Genomic DNA, 27,401 nt, shown 5'->3' with positions numbered 1-27,401 from the left:
AAATTGGATTTCATCAAAGGACGTCAAGAGACTGGAGTTCCCGTCGTGGCTTAGTGGTTAACGAAACCAACTAGGAACCATGAAGTTGTGGGTTTGATCCCTGGCCTTGCTCAGTGGGTTAAGGATCTGGCGTTGCCATGAGCTGTGGTGTAGGTTGCAGACGCGACTCAGATCCCACATTGCTGTGGCTCTGGCATAGGCTGGTGACTACAGCTCCAATTATACCTCCATATGCTGCAGGAGTGGCCCAAGAAATGGAAAAAAGACAAAAAAAAAAAAAAAAACGACATCAAGAGAGTGGAAAGACAAACCACAGAATGGGAGAAAATATTCACATATTGTATATCTGATAATGAACTTGTATCCAAAATACATAAGTTACACTTACAATTCAACAAAATATACATGCACCCAATGTAGAAGTACCTCAATATATAAGGGAACAATTAATAGCCATAAAAGGAGAAGATGACAAGAACATAATAATAGTGGAGGACTTTAACACCCTACTTATAGCAATGGACAGATTATCCAGACAGAAGAATCAAGGAAACATGGGTCTTAAATGATGCATTAAACCAGATGCACTTAATAGATATTTATAGAACATTCCATCCAAAAGCAGAAGAATACATATTCTGCTCAAGTGCACACAGAACATTCTCAAGGATAGATCACATACAGTGCCACAAATCAAGCCTTGGTAAATTAAAAAAAAAAAATGAAATCATACCAAGCATCTTTTCTGACAAAAATACTAGAAGACGAGAAATCAAAAACAAGAAAAAAAATGCAAAAAAACACAAACACATCGAGACTAAACAATACGTCACTATACAGCCAATGGATCATTGAAGAAATCAAAAAATACCTGAGACAAATGACAACACAGACACAATGATCCAAAACCTATGGGATGCAGCAGAAGCAGTTCTAAGAGTGATTTACAGCAATATCAGCCTACCTTACACCTAAAGCAACTAGAAAAAGAAGAACAAACAAATTCCAAAATTAGTAAAAGGAAAGAAATCATAAAGATCAGAGCATAAATAAATGAAATAAAAACAACAACAACAAAAAAATAGAGTAGATGAAACTAAATGCTAGTTCTTTGAAAAAAAATCAACAAAATTGACAAACCCTTAGCCAGACTCAGCAAGAAAAAACGGGAAAGGCTCAGATCCATAAAATTAGGAATACAAAGGGAAGTTGCAACAGACTTCACAGAAATACAAAGGATCATAAGAGACTACTACAAATAACTATATGCCAATAAAATGGACAACCTAGAAGAAATGGACAAATTCTTAGAAAGATACACTCTTCTAAGACTAAACTAGGAAGAAATAGAAGAGATGAACGGGCCAATCACAAGTACTAAAATTGAGACTGTGATTTAAAAACTTCCAACATGGAATTCTCATCATGGCTCAGTGGAAACAAATCTGACTAGCATCCATGAAGACGCATGTTCAATCCCTGGCCTTGCTCAGTGGGTTAAGGATCCAGTGTTGCCATGAACTGTGGTGTAGGTTGCAGACGTGGCTCAGATCTGGTGTTGCTGTGGGTGTTGTGTAGGCCAGTGGCTACAGCTCCAATTTGACACCTAACCTGGGAACCTCCATATGCTGCAGATGTGGCCCTAAAAAGACCAAAAAATTTTAAAAATTAAAAAAATTAAAGATCTCCAAAGCACACACACACACAAAAAAAACCCAACTTTCAACACAAAAAGGTTCATGACCTGAGGTCTTCACAGGTGTCTTTTATCAAATATTTAGAAATGAATTAACCTATCCTTCTGAAACTATTCCAAAAATTGCAGAGGAAGGAATAATTCCAAGCTCATTCTATGACGACTCCATCACCCTGATACCAAAACCAGAAAAAGATACCACAAAACAAGAAAATTATGAGTCAATACCACTGATGAACACAGATGCAAAAATCCTCAACAAAATTCTAGTAAAGTGAATCCAGCAATACATTAAAAGAATCATGGACTATGATCAAGTGGGATTTATCCCAGGGATACAAAGATTTTTCAATACCCTTAAATCAGTCAGTGTGATATACCACATCAACAAATGGAAGAATAAAAACCATTGGATCATCTCAATAGACACCAAAAAAGCTTTTGACAAAATCCAACACTCGTTTATCATAAAAACCCTCCAGAAACTGGGCATGGAGGGAACCCACCTCAACATAATAATAGATCATATATGACAAACCCACATCATTCTCAATGGTAAAAAGGTGAAAGAATTCCTGCTAAGATCAGGAACAAGACAAAGATGTCTATTCTTGCCACTTTTATTCAACATAGTTTTGGAAGTCCTAGCCATGACAATCATGAAGTAAGCAAGATGAAAAAAAATAAAAAGAATCCAAATGGGAAAGGAAGAACTAAAACTATTATTGCTTGCAGATGACATGATACTCTACATAGAAAATCCTAAAGATGCTACCAGAAAACTGTTAGAGCTCATCAGTGAATTTGGTAAAGTTGCAAGATACAAAATTAATACACATAAACTATTGCATTTCTAAATACTAACAATGAAAGATCAGAAAGAGAAATTAGGGAAACAATCCCATTTACCAGTGCATCATAAAGAAAGAAACCTAGGAATAAACCTACTTAAAGAAACAAAAGACCTGTACTCTGAAAACTATGAGACACTGATGAAAGAAATCAAAGATGACACAAACAGATGGAAAGATATACCATGCTCTTGGACTGGAAGAATCAATGTTGTCAAAATGACTATACAACCCAAGGCAATCTACAGATTCAACACAATGCCTATCAAATTACCAGTGGCATTTTTCACAGATCTAGAACAAAAAGATTTAAAATTCTATGGAAACACAAAAGACCCTAAACAGCCAAAGCAATCCTGAGAAAGAAAAATGAGCTGCAGGAATCAGGCTCCCTGACTTCAGATTATACTATGAAGCTACAGTAATCAAAACAGCACAAAAACAGAAATATAGATCTGTTGTACAGCAGAATTTATCACAACACATTCTAAATCAACTATACTTCAATAAAAGTTTAACAAATGAAAAAAAAAATAAATTATAAAATGAAAAAGGCCCAGTTTCATTAAGATATAACTCACTGGCCAACTGGGAACTGTTGTATAGCACAAGGAACTCTACCCCATATTCTGCGATAATATGTATTGGAAAAGAATCTGAAAAAGAATGGGTGTGTGTATATGTATAACTTAATGACTCTGTTGTACTTCAGAAATTATCACAACTGTGTAAATCAACTATATTTCAATACAAGTTTAAAAATGAAAAAAAAAAAGTATCTGACTGCAGTGGTTCAGGTTGCAGCTGTGGCTCAAATTCAGTCACTAGCCTGGGAACTTCCATATACCATGGGTGGGGTCATAAAAATGGGGGGAGCACTGGAGTTCCCATTGTGCCTCACTGGGTTAAGAAACCAACACAGTGTCTGTGAGGATGCAGGTTTGATCCCTGGCCTTACTCAGTGGGATAAAGATCTGCCATTACCACAAGCTGCAGTATAGGTCACAGATGTGGCTTGGATCTGGCATTGCTGTGGCTGTGGTGTTGGCTGGCAGCAGCAGCTCTGATTCAACGCCTAGCCTGGGAACTTCCCTGTGCTGTGGGTTTGACTGCTAAAAAAAGAAAGAAAGAACAGAAAAGAAAAAAGGCAGGTGGCAAAATATATCAAGACACCTCACCAAATAAGATATAAAGTTGTTAAATAAGCATATGAAAATATTCTCAATATCTTAAATCATTAGGCTAAAATTATTAAAGGCATATGAAAAATAGAAAAATTTGTAATGCATGAGAGACAGTATATTTTGGGGTTTAGTTGCTCAGACTCAAGTCCCAGCTCTACCACTTACTAGCTGAGAGACCTCAAGGAAGTTACTTGTTCTCTCTGTGTCTCAATTTCTGGAAACTGGAATTATTAAGATTTATACCCCCAGAGTTGTTGGGAAGATTTAATATATTAAAGTACCAGAATTGTGTCTAGTACACAAACACACATCTCCTATACATAAAGAGCTCTTAAAATGAAACTGATGACCATTTCAACAGTAAACCAAGGAAAGAGGTGAAAAGAAACTTCACACACACACAAAGCATCAGACAGCTTTAGATGTTTAATCTCAGCCATAAGCAAAGAAGTGCAAATGAATATAATAATAAGATGCATCCAACTGTCTAACAAACTGAGTAGGATGAAAAGAATGACAGTAGCCTTGGCAAGGTTATAGGAAGTAGACATTTTCATACTGTGCTGGAGATAGGGGTGTAAACTGGAACTGTCTTGGAGGGAAGAAGGTTTGTAATTCAGATTAGGGTAGATACTGCTGATTGCTTACCCAACTCTTATCCACCTTCTTTTGTCCCTACTAAGAGTACTTATCTCCTGAGAGAAAAGCCACAAATGTCAGAGGGTATTTTCCTCACCTAAGTCCTTGTGGGGTCTAGTCAATGAATATTCAAGGAGAGCCGCTGGGGTGGGGTTGGTGGGGGAGGGGCAGTGCTGGTGGAATCTGGAGATATTCTCCTCCCTGATAAACAGAGATAAGGGAAAGCTCTTGTGTCCACCCTCCTTCTCTTCTGCTTTGGAAGTTACGATGAAAGGACCTCACACTTGGAGCTGATGTGGCTGCCTTGCCTTAATTCTGAGGAAATAAGGACAGAGCAGCCTACACAGAACCTTGATATCTCTGACTGCTCATCTAACTCTACAACATGAGCCCAGGCGTTCAAGCTAATGTTGGGTCAGAGTACAGGATGACATAGGAAAATGTTCATTATGTACTACTGAGATAAAAACAATTCATGGAACAGCTCCTAATGCTGGGATTCCCATTGATATCTGTACATATGCGAATGTGAATGAATATGTTCAATGAAAAGATAAGCACAATAATAATACTGAACATGTATTGAGCCCTTGGATTTATCAAATCTATTGAAAGTTGAGAGGCTTTGTTATTACCTTTCTTTGTGACGACAATCTCCGAAGGTGCTGTTTCTGATTTTTGCTGAGAAACTGTGTCCATCAGGTCCCCACTGTGAGGGGTTGCTGGCATGTCGGCAGGAGGACCAATAGGACCTGAATCGGGGCTACTGCTCACAGTACCATCTGCAAAGAGAATCTGAAGAAAAAGGAAAAGCTTAGCACTCTTGGAAGGGAGGAAATAATGGGTAACAACACTGTGTGTCGAACTGAAATAGGTTAAATATAATTCAAAGAAGTGCTATTTGCGGACTTCTAGACTCGGCAGCAGAAGGCATGTTATAGGAGAGTAGACTGGGAGCTCAGAGACAACAGATTAATAATCAGCACAGTAGTATTACTTTGTTTCCATTCACTTTTTATTTTGCTTCTTTTCTTTTTATTTCCTGTCTTTTATTAGATCGGCTTGTTTTATGTTTCCCATCCTCCACTCTTCCTCCTTGTAACTGGGAAATTAGTCACTCTATTTCAGTTTTTCTAGTGACTACATTTAAAACTTTATGACATCTTTGAATGTTTAGTTTCTATCAATAGTTATCTAGTATGTTGCATACTTTACAGTCTTTTTTCTTCTAACTACATTATGTTTTGCCATTTGAAAGCATTATCCTATTCTCAAATGAGTTGTTTCTCTTCCCTATCATAATACTCTTCCTCACTCCTAGCTTGTTTGAATTTTACTTTGTAGTCGAAAAGAGCAATTTTTTTTTTTGTCTTTTTGCCATTTCTAGGGCCACTCCTTCAGCATATGGAGGTTCCCAGGCTAGGGGTCAAATCGGAGCTATAGCCGCTGGCCTACACCACAGCCACAGCAACACAGGATACAAGCCGCATCTGCAACCTACACCACAGCTCACGGCAACACCAGATCCTTAACCCACTGAGCAAGGCCAGGGATTGAACCCACAACCTCATGGTTCCTAGTCAGATTCGTTAACCACTGAGCCACGATGGGAACTCCTGAAGAGTAATTTATCTTAACATATTCTTTGAAAATTTTTTTTTACTGAAGTATATAGTCCATTTACAATGATGTGTTAATTTCTGCTGTAAGCAAAGTAATTCAGTTACATGTATATATACATTATTTTCACATTCTTTTCCATACTGTTTATCTCAGGTTATTGACCATAGTAGCTTGTGCTGCACAGTAGAACATTGTCGTTTATCCATCCCATATGTAATAGTTGGTACCTGCTACCTCCAAACTCCTTTTACCTGTGTAGATCCATCCAACATGTATTTGACGACAGTGCCTTGACTGGTGATAACTCTCGAGGCCTCCTGCTCCAGCGGTGGCATCACCGTTTTGTAGAACTCATAGTGCTTCACCTTCTGGGGGTAGCTCTGTCGGACCATGATGTCCCAAATAGGTTCCTCATCTATAACATAATGATCTTAAAAAAAAAAAAAAGGCTTAACTCTGAACTGGGCAATGCCGTGTGGCTGGAACTTTATCTTCTTGCTTACTTTTTTCTTCATTCTTTTGACTGCATGTTTTGTCTATTTCATGTCTTGACGGATGACCCCGAGGAGTTGTTCTTTGCTGCCTTTCTTACAGTCACATGTAGTAAATAAGGTCAGCTACAAGAACTTAGCAGGTACTTTCTCCAGGTAAAAGCCTTTATCCCTAGCGATGTTCAGGACATCTCAGGGCAAAATTAGGAAGCAGGCAGTTATGCCCTCTTACATGCTCCCTTTTCTCCCCGTTGGTATTTTCCTCTCACCTTTGAGGGAGTGCTCATCCCTGAATGCACAATGCTCCCTTGGTGTCCCCTAGTTCTCTGGAGCCCCTGGAGAAGTCACTTGCTCAGATTTGCCCTTCAGAAATCATTTATCATCTTTCAAAGTTAACATAATCCTCTCATCTCTAACCAAGTCTAGATTTTTCTCAGGGTTCTATTACTTTTTTTTTTTTTTGGTCTTTTTTCAGGGCCACACGCATGGCACATGGAGGTTCCCAGCCTAGGGGTTAAATCAGAGCTGCAGCTTCCAGCCTACACCATAGTCACAGCAGCGCCAGATCCGAGCTGCATCTGCAACCTACACCACAGCTCATGGCAACACCAGATCCTTAACCCACTGACCAAGGCCAGGGATCAAACCTGCATCCTGATGGATGCTAGTCAGATTAGTTTCTGCTAAGCTACAATGGGAACTCCTCTCAGGGTTCTATTCTTAGCTGGCAATCAAGGAGAAAACCACCTAATACAGCCCTTCATAAGAAAGCACTATCATTGAGAATTTCTGGCACAGCAGCTACTCAGTTTCTGCTAACTGAATAATTTCCTCCTCTCAGATTATACACTTGCTTATTAACATGAAATGATGCCATTTCAAAGAGACTGTACCAGGCCGGTTGGAAAATATTTTAGAATAAGCACCGTTCACGGTACCCTTCAAATCAGAGGAGTAATATTGATATGGTAATTAACATTTGTTGAGATATTTCTATATGTTAAATGCTTTGTCTGAATATTTTATCCAGCCCACCTCAATAACCCTTTAAGGTGGACATTTTCATTTTCCAGAGTTGTTCGCTAAATCAGTGGAGGCTGACTTCCCCAAGGTCACACAGCTAGCAAAAGCAGAGCTGAGATTGTACCAGGTCTCTACGCTGTGAAAACAACCACTGCTACCATGACCAAATAAAGAAGAAAAAAAAAAACAAACCCAAAACCAAAACGAAAACTTAACATCGGAATTAGATGTTACAAATTAGAAAGTATTTTCGCATTTAATGCTTATAACAACCCTGTTTCGTATATGACACTATTTTATAAATGAATAAACTCAGGTGGGAAGGGTCACCCTGGAAAGAACTCAAGTCTAGGCTCTTTCTTCTTATGCCATGTGACCATCTCTCCCTTGTTCAAGGCTGACCCTATGAAGACAGCGCTACTTTGGTATTTATGTCGTAATGATGTTCAAACTTGTACTAGGGTAGTCATAATATAGGGACTGTTTTAAAAAGATTATGTTCCAGGCAGGGTTATTATGATCAAATTGTCTAGCCTGACATAAAGATGCAAATGTATGATAATGAAAGTAACAGAAAAGACAAGTGAAACAGATATTAAGCTGTAGTTTCATAACAGAATCAAGAAAGTAAGCAAATATGTCCTTGAACTTGAAAACAATATCCCTCTCAGTACATTCATAGCATCTTTGACTTTAGAAGACCCTCAGTGGCCATCAGCCATGGCATACACAGTTAGTGCCCATTGTGGAAAACCTAGGGTCCATGTTTTTTTTTTTTTTTTTTTTTGTCTTTTAGGGCTGCACCAGCGGCATATGGAGGTTCCCAGGCTAGGGGTCGAATTGGGGGCTGCAGCCGATGGCCTACGCCACAGCAACAGCAACACGGGATCCGAGCCGCATCTGCAACCTACACCACAGCTCATGGCAACACTGGATCCTTAACCCACTGAGCGAGGCCAGGGATCGAACCTACGTCCTCGTGGGTGCTAGTCAGGTTCGCCAACCACTGAGCCATGATGGGAACTCCCATGGTTTATTTTTAATAATCCAGAAAGCCCAATGAAAAGAACAACTGAGACAAAATAAATAAACTTGAACATTTAGTTTCTTTTCATTTGGCTGGCAAGTAAATACAACACTGAATTATCTTTCAATAGGCATACTCTTTTTCTTTGATAGATAAATTTTTCAAATATGCGATATATAGGCGAATTATAATAAAGAGGCTATCTGGTTGTGAAAAAATAGGATTCACTGATATAACATTTATTAGATGGAGAAACATGGTCCAGAGACAGCAAGTTATTGAAAGGGCCATGCAGTTAACCAGAGCTCAGGTCCCAGCTCAGTGCTTATTTTGTTGCCTTTCCTAATTCTACTGCAATAGTGGCTCTATTTAAATAATATTCCAGTCAACCACCAACATGGATCCCCGTCCCCATCAGGGTAATTAAAGAAGTCCTACTGTACTTTTTATTCATTTTAATAAGGAGCCACGTACAGAATCAACAGACATAACAAACTCTATAAAAGTATATACTGGAGTTCCCGTTGTGGCGCAGCAGAAATAAATCTGACTAGGAACCATGAGGTGACGGGTTCAATCCCTGGCCTTGCTCAGTGGGTTAAGGATCTGGTGTTGCCGTGAGCTGTGGTGTAGGTCGCAGACAGATCTGGCACTGCTGTGGCTGTGGCATAGGCTGGCAGCTACAGCTCTGATTAGATCCCTAGCCTGGGAACCTCTGTATGCCACGGGTGCAGCCCTACAAAAAAGGACAAAAAGACGAAAAATAAAAATAAAAAAATAAATGTATATACTGATGCCTGGGAACAAGATTGGTTTTCTTCATCCATTTAACCTGCACTTATCTCTACCTACTCTGTGCTCGCTCTCCTCTGTTTTGATCAGACCAGTAAAGTTCCATACCAGTGGCCCTCTGTTGAGACAAGAACATGGGGCCACGCAGTTGTTGCTAAGAGCATTGGCTTTGCCGTCACTGGACCAAGAATGGCATTTTTATTTCTGACACTAAGGGACTGAGTGACATGGGCCAAGTTACTGAACCTCCTGATGGCTCAATTTCTGTATTTTGTGAAATGAAGTGATTAGGATTAGCTGATAGTAGTTGTACTTTGTCATGCATATTAACTATTTAGTGCCTGGCCCACAGTGCTCAAAAATGGTTGTTATTATTGGCCTATTAGTCATTATCAACAAGTACACACAGACACACACACACATTTTTTGGCGGTGCCCATGGGGCATGTAGAAGTTCCCGGGCCAGGGATTGAGCCTGAGCCACAGGAGCTTTCGAAGTCACTGCAGTGACAATGCCGGATCCTTAACCCTTTATGCCACAAGAGAACCCCAACAGGAAGTATATTTAACTGATAGGAAAATACACAATGTCCATGGTGATTTGAGAGTTTTCTACATACTTTTTCCCTCCTGTCCCCCTCCCCCCCGCTTGACCAGCACTCACCTGGCGACTCTTGCCCAATGAAGGTCACTTGGAGGCCACTGGGGCAAGACACATTTAGGTTTTGGAAGGTGGGACTATCAACAATTTCTTGTAAAACAGGCTCTGGTTCTTCTTCTTCCTGTAATAATGTAACATGTCATTTTCTCAGTGAGTTATTGATTGATTTTGACTAGACAAGGACTTGCTGAATGCTTAGACTGTGACTAGCCCAGGACCAATGGGCCCTGCAATGGCACCTGTAAGGATGTATGAGTCTCTACTTTTGTGCAATTGGCATTTTGTTTGTAGAATAATACACAGACATGTGAAACAGCTAAATAATAGTACCAAATGGTTGTCACATCTTACCTCAGAAAAGGAGATGTCAAAGTTAATGAGCATAATTAGGGAAGGGTCATGGAGGAGCTGAGGCTTGAACTAGACCTTGAAAGATGTCTCTGTTTGCACATGTAGGTGTAAGGGCTGACCAACATCCCCACTACTTTCTTTATGTAATTCTCACAGTTTGGATGCCAGCGACATTGTGCTATTAGGGTATGTGTCTTTATTTTTATTTTTCTATTTTTTTCTTTTTTTAAGGCCCATACCTGCAGCATATGGAAGTTCCTGGGCTAGGGGTCAAATCGGAGCTGCAGCTGATGGCCTACACCACAGCCATAACAATAGAGATCCAAGCCACACCTGTGAACTACACCGCATCTTGAGGCAATGACGGATCCTTAACCCACTGAATGAGGCCAGGGATTGATCCCACATCCTCATGGATACTAGCCATGACAAATGTATTATTACACTTAAAACCAGTAACTATTCACCCTACCCTTCCAAAATGTTGGGTAGACTGGCTGGTCTGCCACCAAATTGCTTTTGGCTAATGAATGAACTACCTGGGAATATTCTGCTCAATTCTTGAATATTTTTACTTAACAAGGATCAAGTATCCTTGAGAAAACTCATCTAATAAAGCTGTGTAAATACAATGCAGAGGTAAAGTAACATTCAAACCCCGTAACTGTTAAAGGGCCAGGCTCTGAAAATCCAGGTCCCTGATCACTTTTTAACACATTTTTTTCTTTCTAATAAATTGAGAATTTGTACTTTGCACAAACTCTACAACTGTACTAGTAAAACCAAAAGAGTCAAGATTTGATCAGTAGTTTCCTTCTTCTCAAACTTCTTTTGATCTGTATGCTTCTGTTAGGAAAATGTTTATAGTCAAAGTGTGTGCATGTGTGTGAGTGTGTGTGGTGTGTGTGTGTGTGTGTGTAAAGGGTTGGGAGTAGAGGGTGGACTACTCTTTAACTAGAAATGAGCTTTCCTTTAGTCTTGCTGAAGCCTTAGCACATCAATATCTAAGTCTAAATCTACCAAATGGAAGTGTTTCCACTATTTGGAAATATATTTTATACATACATATATTTTTATACATACATACATTATATATATGTATGTATAAATACATACATACATATATATATATATATATATATACACACACACACACACACACACACTTTTTTTTAGGGCTGCATCCATGGCATATGGAAGTTCCCAGGCTAGGGGTTGAATCAGAGCTGCAGCTGCTGGCCTACACCACAGCTCATGGCAACACAAGATCCAAGCCATGTCTGCAACATATCTGTGTGTGTGTGTGTGTGTGTGTGTGTGTGTCCTGGGAATTCAGCTCCTGTGTGCAGAGCTGTTCTTGTCCGTTCAAAATTGAAATTTTGAGGACTGTTAATGTATCTGCACAGTAAGGTATATGCACTATAATAACACTGTTGACATAACTCATGATTTGAAATAAAGTTGACAAAGAGAGTTTGGGAATCCATGGCAAGGTCCATTCACCTTTTTCTCTTCGTCCTTTGGGGGGTCCTCTTCTTTAAGAGATTCTTTGGGTTTTTCTTTGCCTTTTGTTTTCCCTTTTCCTTTGCTTTGAGGTATAGTCACTATTGCAGGAATTATTGTTGGCGTAAGTGCTGATGGGATATTCAACATTTCTTCCAAGTCAGGATCTTTATCCTCTACAAAGAGAAAGAGGAGCAAACAAGTAAATTAGACATTTCTATATGATGTGTTTGTTAAACAAAATTTACATCTCAAACATCTAGACAAGTTGGCAATGTTTACCTTGCTGAGTAGGATTTATGAGTTGCATAGGTTTCAAGGGTAATGTAGTTGATTTATAAATTGGGAATGTATTTATAAATATGAAAAAATTTTAAGTGCAAGGCATTAATACGTTGATATATTTGACTGAGTCACTATGTCACATGTTCTAGCCTTCCCATCTAGACTGTCAACTCCTAATGATAGTGCAGTAACTAGTTTTATCTCTTCACTTCTTTGAGAAATGTTTATCGAGAGGCTTTTATTTGTAAACTATGTGGAGCAGTAAAAAATAATGGGGGAGGAGTTCCCGTCGTGGCGCAGTGGTTAACGAATCCGACTGGGAACCATGAGGTTGCGGGTTCAGTCCCTGCGCTTGCTCAGTGGGTTAACGATCCGGCGTTGCCGTGAGCTGTGGTGTAGGTTGCAGACGCGGCTCGGATCCCACGTTGCTGTGGCTCTGGCGTAGGCCGATGACTACAGCTCTGATTCAACCCCTAGCCTGGGAACCTCCATATGCCGCGGGAGCGGCCCAAGAAATAGCAACAACAACAAAAAAGACAAAAAAAAAAAAAAATGGGGGAGAAAAAGATCTTATGAAGTCAAAATAGTCTAAATAGGATCTGTACTCAAATAGCTTCAATACAAGGACATATTAAATGGAACATAATAAGGGATACAAATGCAAATTTAGAAAGGAAGTAGATTATTTCTAGCTGAGATGATGAAAGTTTTCTTGTGGAAGGCTGACTTCATTCTGGGCTTTAATGCAGAATTCCAAAAGGAGAGCCAGTCCTTGGAGGAACTGTGTCAGAAACTTCAGAGCCTTGAGTTACATTCACCTCTGGGCTCCAAGGTAACACCCCCACCTGGATCTCCTTTTACCGCCTGGTCATTTTATTGTCTCCTTTACTGCTGCTTCTTTTTTTAAGCCCTTAAATGTCGTTAGGGTTTCTTTCCTTCTCATTAAACAGCAGATGTTCTCAACTCTGGCTGCCCATAATATTTATTTATAGAGTTAAAAAAATGCTCAGGCCCCCACCTTGACCTACTGAGTCAGACTCTGGGGATGAGGCCCAGGCATTTAAATTTGTGAAACACCACATGTGACTGTGATGCGCAGCCAGGGCTGAGCACCTTTATTTTTTATATTAAAGGTGAGTTTCTTATTCACTATCGGGGCTCCAGCTGTCATCCACATGCTAATATCTCCAAAATTTACATCTCAAGGCACAACCTTTCTTCTCACTTCCAGCTCCCTATTTCCAACATCTCCCCCTGCTTGTGGTACCGGAGACACTGCAAAGTCAGAAAGTCCCTCCTCTTCCAAGCAGGTAACCTTCCTACGTTCTCAACCTCAGTCAATGCCATGACCCAACGTGAGCTTTGTTTCTTGAGTTCAATGATGAGATCATTTGCGTTTTTTTTTTTTTCTTTTTGACTCGCTCTATATATCCAACCAGTCACCGAGCCTTCAGAAATTTCTCTCAGATCATCCTTCTCCTATCTTTTCCTACCCTCTTAGTTCATATTCTCATTCTCTTGATTTTTAGCGGGCGTTTCCTACCACCACTACCTCAGTGTACGTTCCAGATGCCTGCTGTAATTATCTTACTAGAATAAAATCTTTTCATGTCAGTTCCCTTTCCTCACTTAACAATCCCTGTCACTCATTAATCTCGTGGGGCACACAATGATCACCCTCCTCCACTCCAGTCACACTCAACTTTTCAACTTTCTGTGAAGACATCATGCTTTTGCACAGTTGTGTCCTTATGCGAATGCTTCTTATGGTCTAGAATTCCCTTTCCTTGTTGCTTTGCCTGCATAGTTCCTACTCATCTATAAAGTCTCATCTCAGATGCTATGTTTTCTCTCTCAAGTATTTTCTGGCTGTCCTCGGTACTTGGTATATGTATAATTTCTAGCACTTAAGCAGTTATTTCACTATTTATGGTTTCTTGATTCATTAGGCAATGGCTCGGGTAGACATAGCATGGTTTTATTCATCCTAGTGACTCTGTGTGAGCAAGACGCCTGACCCACAGAAAGTACAGAATATAAATAAGTGGATGGCATCCAGCTATAGGCAGCTAGAAACTCCTCCCTCTTGTCCTCATCCATGTACTCATTCAGTAAATATTTACTAAGTTCCTATTACTATGGACCATGAATTGCATAACCAGTGATGAATGAGAGAATGGGAATTTTTAATGGGCAGGTCAAATGAATAGAACCTCAGGTATACAATGTCATGTGTTAAGTCTGTGACAGGGGATGTACAAAGCACTGTGGGGACCCAGAAGAAGGGCATTTGACACAAACTCCTCCATACAAGCTGTACTTTACATAGTTATCCTTCAGTATCCACAGGCAAATGGTTCTGGGACACTCCATCAATACCCAAACCATGGATGCTCAAGTCCCTTATACAAAATGGTATAGTATTTATTTGCATATAACTTCTGGACATTCCCCAATATACTTTAAATTATCTGTAGATTATGTATAATACCTAATATGATATGAATAGTTGTTATGCTGTATACCGTATAGTTTAGAAAATAATGACAAGGAAAAAAGTCTGCACATGTTCAGCACAGTTGCAAGGACATGACCATCACAGGCGTAACTATGTGGTACACATCTGCAACAATGTAGCATTTTCTTTCTTTCAAAAGATTGCTTTTGTTTAATGACCCAGAAGAAAAACACATAGAATAAAACACAGAATATTTAAAATATAAGTACATATAGAAAACAGAGAAAATATAAAGTCATTCATTCATTCTCTCCTTCTCCCTCTCTCACAGACACACAGCCATAGACACACACACACACACACACACACACACACACACAGTGTTAACACTCACCAAAACCCTGGTTCTTCTTTTGTATGATGATGTTGATGACAATGATGACTGCTCTATGGTACCTACGGTGCCAATGTGGTGAGACAATGATGAGATATGTGGCAAGTGGGGTGAGACATTAAGCTAAATTAAGACTTCAGACAGAATGTTGAAAGGATTATCTAGTCAGAAGAACTGGGTTCTAATTGCAGACGCTGATACTTTGGAGGAGGCTCAATAATACCAATGGCAGGATCTCTGGAGGTTGAGGGATGAGGATCTTGAAGTGTTGATGGTCTAGGCTTCACAACTGCAGATGCTTTGGTTAGAAACACTGTTATGGGAAGCGGTTTCTTCCTTTTCCTTGTATCATCAGACAGGTCTTGCAGTGGCTGTAAGCCTGTTGGGTGACACACAGAGGCTTTAACCCATCAAAGTGGATTTTATTTGAGGATCATACCATTTAACACTTGCACCTATTGAGAAACCACTGTCATTTTTTCAAGGGTCCAAATTGATGGCTCTGCTTCTGCTAAACTTTCTGCATCATCACAGTCATCTGGAGATGACTTCCATAGATCTTTGAGTTTCTTGTTGGTAAGGACTCCTTGGTACACTTCTATGTGTTCCTCAATGACGTCAGAAAAGCCTTCCCCTCCAACTTCCCTTGCTACATTTGAGATATTCTTGACATCTGCATCAGTAGTTGGGAAGCCCTGAAATCATCATCTATCTCACTTCATCATGGCTTCCAACACGCGTTGACTGTCTCAGGCTTTAGGGCACTACATCCTCTGCAGTAAGCACAATTCCAACTGCAATGGTGAGGCTCCTCAATAAATCCACAATGCTGCAGTCAGGGTTAGCACCAAGGGCAGCAGAAATCTTCCTGAAGGTGAAGTGGGTATAAGGTACCTATTAATGGCCTTGATGATGACTTGATTGAGTGGCTGCAGAAGGAAGGAGGCAGGAACATCGCTTCTAGTTTCTTGTGGATGAGGCAGAGGAATTGGGGGTGCTTGGGAGCACTGTCGATTATGAGCACCTTGAATGGCAGCCCCCTCTCTTAGAGGTATTTCTTCACTTCAGGAATGAAGTAATGGTAGAACCATTCCAAGAAGAACATGGTGTTACTCAAGCCCTCCTGTTTTGCTGCTAAAACATGGCTGGGAATTTTTGGTTTTGTTCTTAAGGGCCCAGGGACAGTTTACTCATAGACCAGATTTGATCACGTGACCTGCTATGTTGCCACCCAGCACCAGAGGTAAGGTGAGCTTTCCAGGCTTCGAACCCCAGGGTCTGCTTGGCATTCTTGTGGATGTGGATACCACTGAGAATCTTCTTCCAGGACAAGCCTGTTTTATCACAATTGAAGACTTGCTCTGACAGGTAGCCTTTCTCTTTTATGAGTTTCTTGAGTCTTTTGGGAACACTGATGCTGCCTCAGCATCAGCCAATGTCAACTGTCCCAGGGTCTTTAAGTTCTTGAGGGTGTAGCACCTTATATACCTTGCCAGCCACCTCTTAGTAGCCCTAAACTCCTCCCTTTCACTCGCTCTCCTCAACCTCCTCCCAGCAGTGCTCACAGAGACTAAGTGCTCTTTCAGGCATAAATCTGCATCAACAGAGACAGGCTTCTATGATATGTCCCCTAGCCACAAGCAAAATGCTTTTTCAGTCTCTGCAAACACTTTGTCATGAACCCAGAAGACCATTTTGTCATTGCAGGGGCAGCACTGACACCTCCATCAATTTCAGCTTCTTTCTGCTTTACTGTGAAAACGTTCCATTCATTCTTAGTGACCTAACATCCTACGCCGGCAAGCCACATGCCACTTTTCAAAAGATCTAAGATTTGTATTTTCTTGTTGAAAGAGAACACTTTCTGCTCCCTTTTGGCCTTTGAGGGACCGTTTTGACCACTTAACTGCTTTGGGGGAGCCATTTCTCACAGAAACCAAACATGCGCACACAAGGAGCAAACAGAGGAGATGAGCAATGCCCAGAAAATGAGTGATGGAGACAGTGAGGATGTGTGACATGGTGGGAGGCCACAGCAGGATGAGCCTACCTGTCACTTCACCCAAGTGGATTCAGCACAGTGCTCAGCATGTGGTTAAGTGTGGGGGCAAAAATTGCTTTCGGAAACTTTCTGGAATTTTTTTTTTCAATTTTTTTAAAAGAATATTTTCAGGAGTTCCCAGTGTGGCACAATGGGATCTGTAGCATCTATGCAGCACCAGGATGCAGATTTGATCCCTGGCCTGGCACCACATAGTGGGATAAATATCTGGCATTGCTATAGCTGCAGTATATGTCACAACTGTGGCTTGGATCTGATCCCTGGCCCAGGAACTCCATATGCCATGGGGTGGCCTAAAAAGGAAAAAATAAAAAAGAAAAAAAAATCCAAGGCTGGTCAAATCTGTGAACGTAGAACCTGCAAAAATAAAATAGAGGGGACTGACTGTACCACAGTTTGCTTTTCCACCAAAATGTCATGTTTTTATACCACTGAGCTTTTGCACACACTATACCTGGTATAGAATTCTCTTCCTTTGGTTCTTTGCTTAACCAATTTCCACTCACCCCCAAAGACCCACTTCATATGGGTGAAGCATTTCTCAGAGCAAGTAACCTGTAAGCTGAGTCCTGAAGGATGGGGAGAAGTTCCTTGTTCAAAGTGGTGGTGTACGTAGCAGGAGAAAGACTTCTGAGCAAGTGGGACAGTGCAAGCAAATGGTCAGAGACAAGAGAACAGCAGTGCATTAGGAACTGAAAGGCACCAAAGGACTAGCACAGCCACATCGTGGAGAAAGCCTTAAGGCCCATTGACAGATGAGTGGATAAATCAAATGTGCTACATACATACAATAGAATACTATTCAGTCTTTAAAAAAGAAGGAAATTCTGTTATGTGCCACAATGTGGATGATCCTTGAGCATGTTAAGCTTGGTGAAGTGAAACAAGACCATCACAAAAAGGCAAACACTGCACGATTCAACTTACGCCAAGTATCTAAGATAGTTGAATTTACAGAAGACAGTTGAATTCAAAGAATCAGAGTAGAATGGTGGTTGCCAGGGGCTACAGAGAGAAGGGCATTGGAAGCATAAAGTAATACCATAATCAGTGGGTATAAAGTTTTAGTTAAGGAAGATGAGGAAGTCCTAGAGAGCTGAGTATATTGAAATAAGAGGGGAAAATTAGGTTGGAAATTTGTTTAGCCATTAATAGATGAACGTCTTTAAACAGGAGTTCCCATTGTGGCTCAGTGGTAACAAACCCTATTAGTATCCATAAGGAAGCATGTTCAATCCCTGGCCTTGCTCAGTGGGTTAAGGATCCAGCATTGCCATGAGCCGTGGTGTAGGTCAAATAGGTGGCTCGGATCCCGTGTGGCTGTGGCTGTGGCTGGCAGCTGCAGCTCTGATTCGACCCCTAGTCTGGGAACTTCCATATGCCACAAGTGTGATCCTTTAAAAAAAAAAAAAGCCTTTAAATATTACTATTAAGAAATAGGACAAGATGGTGGAAGAGTAGGGGGACACACTCGCCCTCTCCCACAAACAACAAAAAAAACCATATCTACAGTATAAATGACTCGCACAGAACAGCAACCAATCGCTGGCAGAAGAACCTAAACTCCAATAATGGCAAGAAGTTCATGACATTACTAGGTAAAACAAGAAAAAAGAGGAGAGTGAGAGAAGGTGAATCCAAGCTGGACGGGTGCTCCCGAAAGGGAACTGCAGAGGAGAAAGGGATCCCGAACCTTGGAAAGTCACCTACTCGGGGGAAAGATCAAACAAACTGGAGGAATCTCCAGATGCAGAGAAGAGTGTAGCAGTAACTGAACGGACCATCTGAACTACGGGCACAGTCACCAAAAATTGAGACGCCTGGGTGGGGGCTGGGCACCGAGTCCTTGGCTCCAGAGGTTAGTCCCTGGGAAAGGGCTGGGGGGGCAGGGTGGAGGGGAGACTGCTTGGGAGGTCTAGACACCGGTCTGTCAAGTTTGACGGGGCAGAGACTGCCTGGGAGACTAGAAAACAAAGCTGCCGCGGAGGAAGGGAGCAATACTCTAGGGGCGGGGAAGTGGAAAGCCACATCAGAGGGAACCTGGGAGAAGAGCCTGGTCTGCACCCATGCTGGGGAGGGAAGAGAAGAAGGGGTGGGTCCCCATAGAATACTCCCCACACCACAGCAAGCTTACAGGCCCACTAGCTAGCAGAATGCTGTGCTTTCCAGTGCATCCCTTCCCCCCACCCCCACCACCCCCTACCCACTCGCCAGACCTGGGGCTGCCTGCCATCTGGGAGGGATGGCCTCAACAACTGCCTGAAGCCTACCACCGCAGGGGCTGTCCCTGCACAGGCCTGCTTGCCCTTTGGAGGGGCTACACCCCCGCAGAGCAGCACCAAACACCACCAGCCCCCGAGAAAAGGCCTGCAGCCCAGAAAAGCTAGAACAAGCCTAGCCAGGCCGTGAATAGATCTGCCTAATTCTCGGACAGTCTTTTCGAGTCGGCCTGCCCTGGGGAAGAGTCTCTTGGGTTGGCAGTGGCCCTGCTAGCTGCCAAAGCCCTCAGGGGGTGCTGAGCTCTCGCAGATCAGCTGCATAGGACTGACAGCCTCAGGCAGGACCCCCTGCAGCCCAGAAAAGCTACAACAAGACTGGCCGGGCCGTGAAAATATCTGCCTAGTTCTTGGACGGTCTTTCTGAGTTGGGCTGCCCTGCGGAAGAGCCTCTTGGGTTTTCAGTGACCCAGATAGCTGCTGCAGCCCTTGGGGGGAGCCGCACTCTTGCGGAACAGCTGCAAAGGACTGCCAGCTCTCTGCAGGACCCCCTGCAGCCCAGAAAAGCTACAACAAGCTTGGAAAATATCTGCTTACATTCTCAGGCCGTCCTTCTGAGTTGGGCTGCCCTAGGGAAGAGCCTCCTGGGTTCTCAGTGACCCAGATAGCTGCTCCAGCCCTCAGGGGGTGCTGCACTCCTGAGGAACAGCTGCCCAACACCGCCAACCCCCTGCAAGAACCCCACAGCCTAAAAACACCAGAGCAAGCCCTGCCTGACTGAGTGAAATCTGCTACCATTGTGGTGTGGACCTCCCAGTCCTGTTTGCCCTCAGGAAGTCCTCCTTTGCTTCAAAAAGACCCTGTTAGCGCCATCAACACTCCAGAAAAGCCATACTTCCTCAAAAAAGACTGACCAACAACGCCAGCCCTCAGGAAACATTCCATGGAAGTGACAAGGCGTTTGCAGTGACACTGCCCAGTCACGGAGAGTACAACTCCCTCAGGAAAAAGAAAACAACAAGCAAAATGAAGAAGCTGAGAAACCACCCCCAGTCAAACCAACAGGAGAACTCACCTAAAACAGTCAACAATGAAACTGATCTCTGCAGTCTGACAGACCTGGAGTTCAAAAGAGAAATAGTGAAAATACTGAAGGAATTAAGAGAAGATATGAACAGTAATGCAGATACCCTCAGAAAGGAACTAGAAAATATAAGGAAGAGCCAAGAAAAACTAGAACATTCATTTGCAGAGATGCAAACTGAACTAGGGGCAGTAAAAACCAGAATGAATAATGCAGAAGAACGAATCAGTGATATGGAAGATAGAATAATGGAAATCACTCAATCTGGTCAACAGACAGAAAACTGGATCAAAAAACTGGAAAGCAATATAAGAGACCTATGGGATAATATAAAGCGGGCCAATCTACTCATGATAGGAATTCCAGAAGGAGTAGAAAAAGATAAGGGAATGGAAAATATATTTGAAGAAATTATCACTGGAAACTTCCCAAATCTAAAGGATACTGAGTTTAAGATACAGGAAGCACAGAGGGCCCCAAACAAATTGAACCCAAATAGACCCACACCAAGACACATCATAATAAAAATGGCAAAAGTTAGTGATAAAGAGAGGATCCTAAAGGCAGCAAGAGAAAAGCAGAATGTTACCTACAAGGGAACCCCCATAAGATTATCAGCTGATTTCTCTACAGAAACACCACAGGCCAGAAAGGAATGGCAAGAGATATTTAAAGTGCTAAAAGGAAAAAATATGCAACCTAGAATACTCTATCCAGCAAGAATATCATTTAAAATAGAAGGGGAAATAAAAATTTTTTCCAACAAACACTAAAAGAATACAGCACCACAAAACCCAGGCTAAAAGAAATACTGAAAGGGCTTCTCTAAACCAAAAACAAAGGAAGGAAAGGGAAGAAAAAAGAAAAGAAAAAAAAAAGAAGAAGAGGAAGAACTAGGACTGAGGAAGCCACAATCAGAGAACAGTCTCTCAAATAAATCAGCATACAGATTTAATCATGAACATGCTTCAAACAAAATAAAATTAAAAAGAAAAAAATAAGAGTCATCAAAATCATAAAATGTGGGCAAGGGATGTTAGGAAATAAATAACCCCTTTGTTTGTTTGTATGTTTCTCTTCTTAATTTTAATATAGTAATGAAGTGTTTGAACTTACAGGACCATCAGGCTAAAACACACAATTATAGGAAGGGGTTAGCATACTTAAAAAACAGGGCAACCACAAGCCAAAACCAAATATTGCATTTGCAAAAAATGAAAACAAAAATACTCAAGCAGATAATAACAGGAGACCATCCAACCAAAAAAAAAAAAAAAAAAGAAAGGAAGAATGGAGAACCATAGAATCAACTGGAACACGAGGTTCAAAATGGCAGTAAATAATCATCTATCAATTATCACCTTAAATGTCAATGGACTGAATGCCCCAATCAAAAGACACAGAGTGGCTGAGTGGATAAAAAGGCAAAAACCTTCAATATGCTGCCTACAAGAAACTCACCTTAGGACAAAAGATACATATCGATTGAAAGTGAAAGGGTGGGGAAAAATATTTCACGCCAATAGACATGACAGAAAAGCAGGAGTCACAACGCTCATATCAGACAAAATAGACTTTAAAACAAAAGACATAAAGAAAGACAAAGAAGGACACTACTTAATGATTAAGGGATCCATCCAAGGAGAGGATGTTACTATCGTCAACATATATGTCCCAAATATAGGAGCACCCAGATACATACAACAAATACTAACAGACATAAAGGGAGATATTGATGAGAATACAATCATAGTAGGAGACCTAAATACCCCCCTCACATCAATGGACAGATCCTCTAGAAAGAAAACCAATAAAGCAACAGAGATCCTAAAGGAAACAATAGAAAAGTTAGACTTCATTGATATCTTCAGGACACTACATCCAAAAAAATCAGAATACACATTCTTCTCAAATGCTCATGGAACATTCTCAAGAATCGACCACATATTGGGACACAAAGCGAACCTCAACAAATTTAGGAGCATAGAAATTATCTCAAGAATCTTCTCTGACCACAACGCCATGAAATTAGAAATCAACCATGGGAAAAGGAAAGAGAAAAAACCTACTACATGGAGACTAAACAACATGCTACTAAAAAACCAATGGGTCAATGAGGAAATCAAGAAGGAAATTAAAAACTACCTTGAAACAAATGATAATGAAGACACAACCTCTCAAAATCTATGGGAGGCTGCGAAAGCAGTGCTCAGAGGGAAATTTATAGCAATACAGGCCTTTTTCAAAAAAGAAGAAAGACCCCAAATTGACAACTTAACCCTCCACCTAAATGAATTAGAAAAAGAAGAACCAAAAAGTCCTAAAGTCAGCAGACGGAAGGAAATTATAAAGATCAAAGAAGAAATCAATAAAATAGAGATTCAAAAAACAATAGAGAAAATTAATAAAACCAAGAGCTGGTTCTTTGAAAAGATAAACAAAATTGACAAATCCCTGGCCAGACTCACTAAAAAGAGGAGAGAAAGAACCCAAATCACCAAAATTATAAATGAAAAAGGAGAAATCACAACAGATACTGCAGAAATACAAAAAACCATAAGAGAATACTATGAACAACTATATGCCAACAAATTTGACAATCTGGAAGAAATGGACAATTTTCTAGAATCTTACAGCCTGCCAAAACTGAATCAAGAAGAAACAGACCAACTGAACAGACCCATCACTAGAAATGAAATTGAAGATGTCATAAAAACACTCCCTACAAATAAAAGTCCAGGACCAGATGGCTTCACAGGTGAATTCTATCAAACATAAAAAGAGGAACTGGTGCCCATCCTCCTTAAACTCTTTCAAAAGGTTGAAGAAGAAGGAATACTCCCAAAGACATTCTATGATGCCACCATCACCCTCATTCCAAAACCAGACAGAGATACCACCAAAAAAGAAAACTATCAGCCAATATCATTGATAAATATAGATGCAAAAATTCTCAAGAAAATCTTAGCCAACCGAATCCAACAACATACCAAAAAAATTATACACCATGACCAGGTAGGGTTCATCCCAGGTTCACAAGGATGGTTCAACATACGCAAATCAATCAATGTCATACACCACATTAACAAAAAAAAAAGTCAAAAATCATATGATCATCTCATAGACGAAGAAAAAGCATTTGACAAAGTCCAACATCCATTCATGATCAAGACCCTCGCCAAAGTGGGTATAGAGGGAACATTCCTGAACATAATCAAAGCCATTTATGAAAACCCACAGCAGATATAATACTCAATGGGGAAAAACTGAAAGCCTTCTCACTCAAATCTGGAACAAGACAGGGATGCCCACTCTCACCACTGCTCTTCAACATAGTTTTGGAAGCCCTAGCCAAAGCAATTAGACAAACAAAAGAAATGAAAGGCATCCATATAGGAAGAGAAGAGATAAAACTGTCACTGTATGTAGACGACATGATACTATACATAGGAAACCCTAAGGACTCAACCCAAAAACTACTTGAACTGATTAATAAATTCAGCAAAGTAGCAGGACATAAGATTTACATTCAGAAGTCAGTTGCATTTCTGTATACCAGCAATGAAACATTAGAAAAGGAATACAAAAGTACGATACCTTTTAAAATTGTACCTCACAAAATCAAATACCTCGGAATACACCTGACCAAGGAGGTAAAGGACCTATATGCCGAGAACTATAAAACCTTAATCAAAGAAATCAAAGAAGCTGTAAAGAAATGGAAAGATATTCCATGTTCCTGGATTGGGAAAATCAATATTGTAAAAATGGCCATACTACCCAAAGCAATCTACAGATTCAATGCAATCCCTATCAAATTACCCAGGACATTCTTCACAGAACTAGAACAAACAATCCAAACATTTATATGGAACCACAAAAGACCCAGAATCGCCAAAGCAATCCTGAGAAACAAAAACCAAGCAGGAGGCATAACTCTCCCAGACTTCAAGAAATACTACAAAGCCACAGTCATCAAAACAGTGTGGTACTGGTATCAAAACAGACAGACAGACCAATGGAACAGAATAGAGAAGCCGGAAATAAACCCTGACACCTATGGTCAATCAATCTTTGACAAGGGAGGCAAGAACATAAAATGGGACAAAGAAAGTCTATTCAGCAAGCATTGCTGGGAAACCTGGACAGCTGCATGCAAAGCAATGAAACTAGAACACACCCTCCCACCATGCACAAAAATAAACTCCAAATGGCTGAAAGACTTAAATATACGACAGGACACCATCAAACTCCTAGAAGAAAACATAGGCAAAACACTCTCTGACATCAACATCATGAATATTTTCTCAGGTCAGTCTCCCAAAGCAATAGAAATTAGAGCAAAAATAAACACATGGGACCTCATCAGACTGAAAAGCTTTTGCACAGCAAAGGAAACCCAAAAGAAAACCAAAAGATAACTTACAGAATGGGAGAAAATAGTTTCAAATGATGCAACTGACAAGGGCTTAATCTCTAGAATATATAAGCAACTTATACAACCCAACAGCAAAAAAAGCCAATCAAGCAATGGAAAAATGGGCAAAAGACCTGAGTAGACTATTCTCCAAGGAAGATATACAGATGGCCAGCAAACACATGAGAAAATGTTCAGCATCGCTGATTATAAGAGAAATGTAAATCAAAACTACCTTGAGATACCACCTCACACTAGTCAGAATGGCCATCATTAATAAGTCCACAAATAACAAGGGCTGGAGGGGTTGTGGAGAAAAGGGAACCCTCCTGCACTGTTGGTGGGAATGTAAACTGGTACAGCCACTATGGAGAACAGTTTGGAGATACCTTAGAAATCTATACATAGAACTTCCATATGGCCCCGCAATCCCACTCTTGGGCATATATCCGGACAAAACTCTCCTTAAAAGAGGCACGTGCACCCGCATGTTCATTGCAGCGCTATTCACAATAGCCAGGACATGGAAACAACCCAAATGTCCATCGACAGATGATTGGATTCGGAAGAGGTGGTACATATACACAATGGAATACTACTCAGCCATAAAAAAGAATGACATAATGCCATGTGCAGCAACATGGATGGAACTAGAGAATCTCATCCTGAGTGAAATGAGCCAGAAAGACAGACAAATACCATATGATATCACTTATAACTGGAATCTAATATCCAGCACAAATGAACATCTCCTCAGAAAAGAAAATCATGGACTTGGAGAGAAGACTTGTGGCTGCCTGATGGGAGGGGGAGGGAGTGGGAGGGATCGGGAACTTGGGCTTATCAGACACAACTTAGAATAGATTTACAAGGAGATCTTGCTGAGTAGCATTGAGAACTTTGTCTAGATACTCATGTTGCAACAGAACAAAGGGTGGGGAAAAAAATGTAATTGTAATGTATACATGTAAGGATAACTTGATGCCCTTGCTGTACATTGAGAAAAAAAATTTAAATAAAAAATGCAAATTTAAACAATAAAAAAATATATTACTATTATATGCATCCTTATGAAATTAAAAAATTATTAGAGTATAGTTTATGTACCATAATATATTTTTTACAAAGACTCACACCTTTAACTCTTTTTAATATTCAGGAAGTCAAACATTACTTATTACTGACACTGTGAACATTTTCAAATGCAGTACTTATAACCTGAAATGAAAAACATGTGTCTTAAATGGAAATACTACATATTAATTTCAGGATTAAATAAAAACAAGGAAATCACTTAGGAAATAGCAGCATCATAGTTGATAGAGAGTAGAGTATAAACAACTGCATCTAAAATAATGATAACTTTGTTCAGAAGGGGGTAGGGTTTTTTAGTGACTGTGTGTGATCATGGATTTTAATACGAAATTTGTTAGGCACAAGAAGACTTTTCCAAGTGCTAGATTAAAATAAATCAAATACAAAATTAAAAGTCAAAACCTCAAATAAAGCAAAAATGCTAACAAGTTTAATGGGCTCTCTAACTCTCCAGAGTACTAGAATATTTGGCACAAGGTAAGAGACACAGATAATTATGCTCCATGGGAATGTTGTCTCTACAGAAATGGAACTACACAGGGAGGCAGAAATTTGAATCACCAGGATTCACATATAGTTTAAGGGGACAGCATAGAGATTACTTTTTGATTTTGTAAAGTTTTTAATTAAAACAGTTTTTAGAAAACCTATTGTGGTTAGATTCCTGTAAAATGCATGAGAACCCACAAGATTTCCTAATTGCTTCTTGGTAAAGTGACTGGTTATTTTGTGGTTTGTAAGGAAATAGCTTCCAGTTGGAGAATTTGTTTATTAAAAGGAGGGTAAATAAATCCTTCAAGATGTTCAATGAATGGCTCCTTTAAGATGAATGTTCTGAAGCATGCTGAGAAGTTCCAAACATGGGATGCATAGAAATAGCATTCTGTAGAAAACCAAGAGGATACCCTTGGCAAATCACATTTTTTTTTTTTTTTGGCACCAGCTAAGACTTATTTTCATGGGCTAGTTAACAAAGATAACTTATATGTATGTACATGTGGTTATAGGTAAGATTATACGTATGACAAATGTTGTTTAAAAAGAAAGATTATATATGTTCATACCTGTATACCCACAGACATATATACACACACACTGTGTATACACATATATACACAGACACATATGTACACATACATCCCCACTGCTCAGGTAATGAGGGGCATTAAATTGGAACTTGTTTGTCAACACGTGAGCAGGCCGAGGATGGGCAGACACCCTTAGTCACAGGACATTTATCTTTTCTGCTGTGTTGATTTTACCTGGCGCCATTCCACTGGATCCATAGTAACTTATAGAGAGGCAGATTCCATTTTCCAAGGTGGCAGAAAAAGATCCAAACTTGCTGACAGCTTTATTTTCTGCATTTGATCCTTCTAAAATATAAAATCAAATCAAGAACATTTCATTTTATCAAAGAGAAACATAAGCAAGACACGGTATGAAGTGGAAATACCTAAATGTGTAAAAACATGGATGTGATGAAGTAAACTGTGATACAGATACGCTAAGGAATTATCGTGAAATCATTAAAACATCTTACTTTTGA

The 27,401-nt window shown here is 40.3% G+C and overlaps 1 protein-coding gene across 1 annotated transcript in view; it reads right to left on the bottom strand.

Annotated features, from left to right (window-relative positions):
- SPAG17 (sperm associated antigen 17) overlaps window positions 1-27,401 on the bottom strand; it is a 233,596-nt gene that overhangs the window by 63,902 nt on the left and 142,293 nt on the right. Inside the window, exons 24-28 of the mRNA XM_085023443.1 lie at window positions 27,115-27,228; window positions 11,842-12,017; window positions 9,991-10,108; window positions 6,245-6,423; window positions 5,006-5,165 (exon numbers count right to left, since the gene is read on the bottom strand). Coding sequence (XP_084879569.1) covers window positions 5,006-5,165; window positions 6,245-6,423; window positions 9,991-10,108; window positions 11,842-12,017; window positions 27,115-27,228 — 747 coding nt within the window. The remainder of the gene's footprint in view (window positions 1-5,005; window positions 5,166-6,244; window positions 6,424-9,990; window positions 10,109-11,841; window positions 12,018-27,114; window positions 27,229-27,401) is intronic.

The sequence above is a fragment of the Sus scrofa genome, chromosome 4 (genome assembly GCF_054392235.1).
Source record: "Sus scrofa isolate SSC_HxYL_T2T_F1_AM1 chromosome 4, Sscrofa_HxYL_maternal_Yorkshire_Landrace_v2.0, whole genome shotgun sequence".
Lineage (NCBI taxonomy): Eukaryota > Metazoa > Chordata > Mammalia > Artiodactyla > Suidae > Sus > Sus scrofa.
This window is presented reverse-complemented; position numbering and strand designations above follow the sequence as displayed.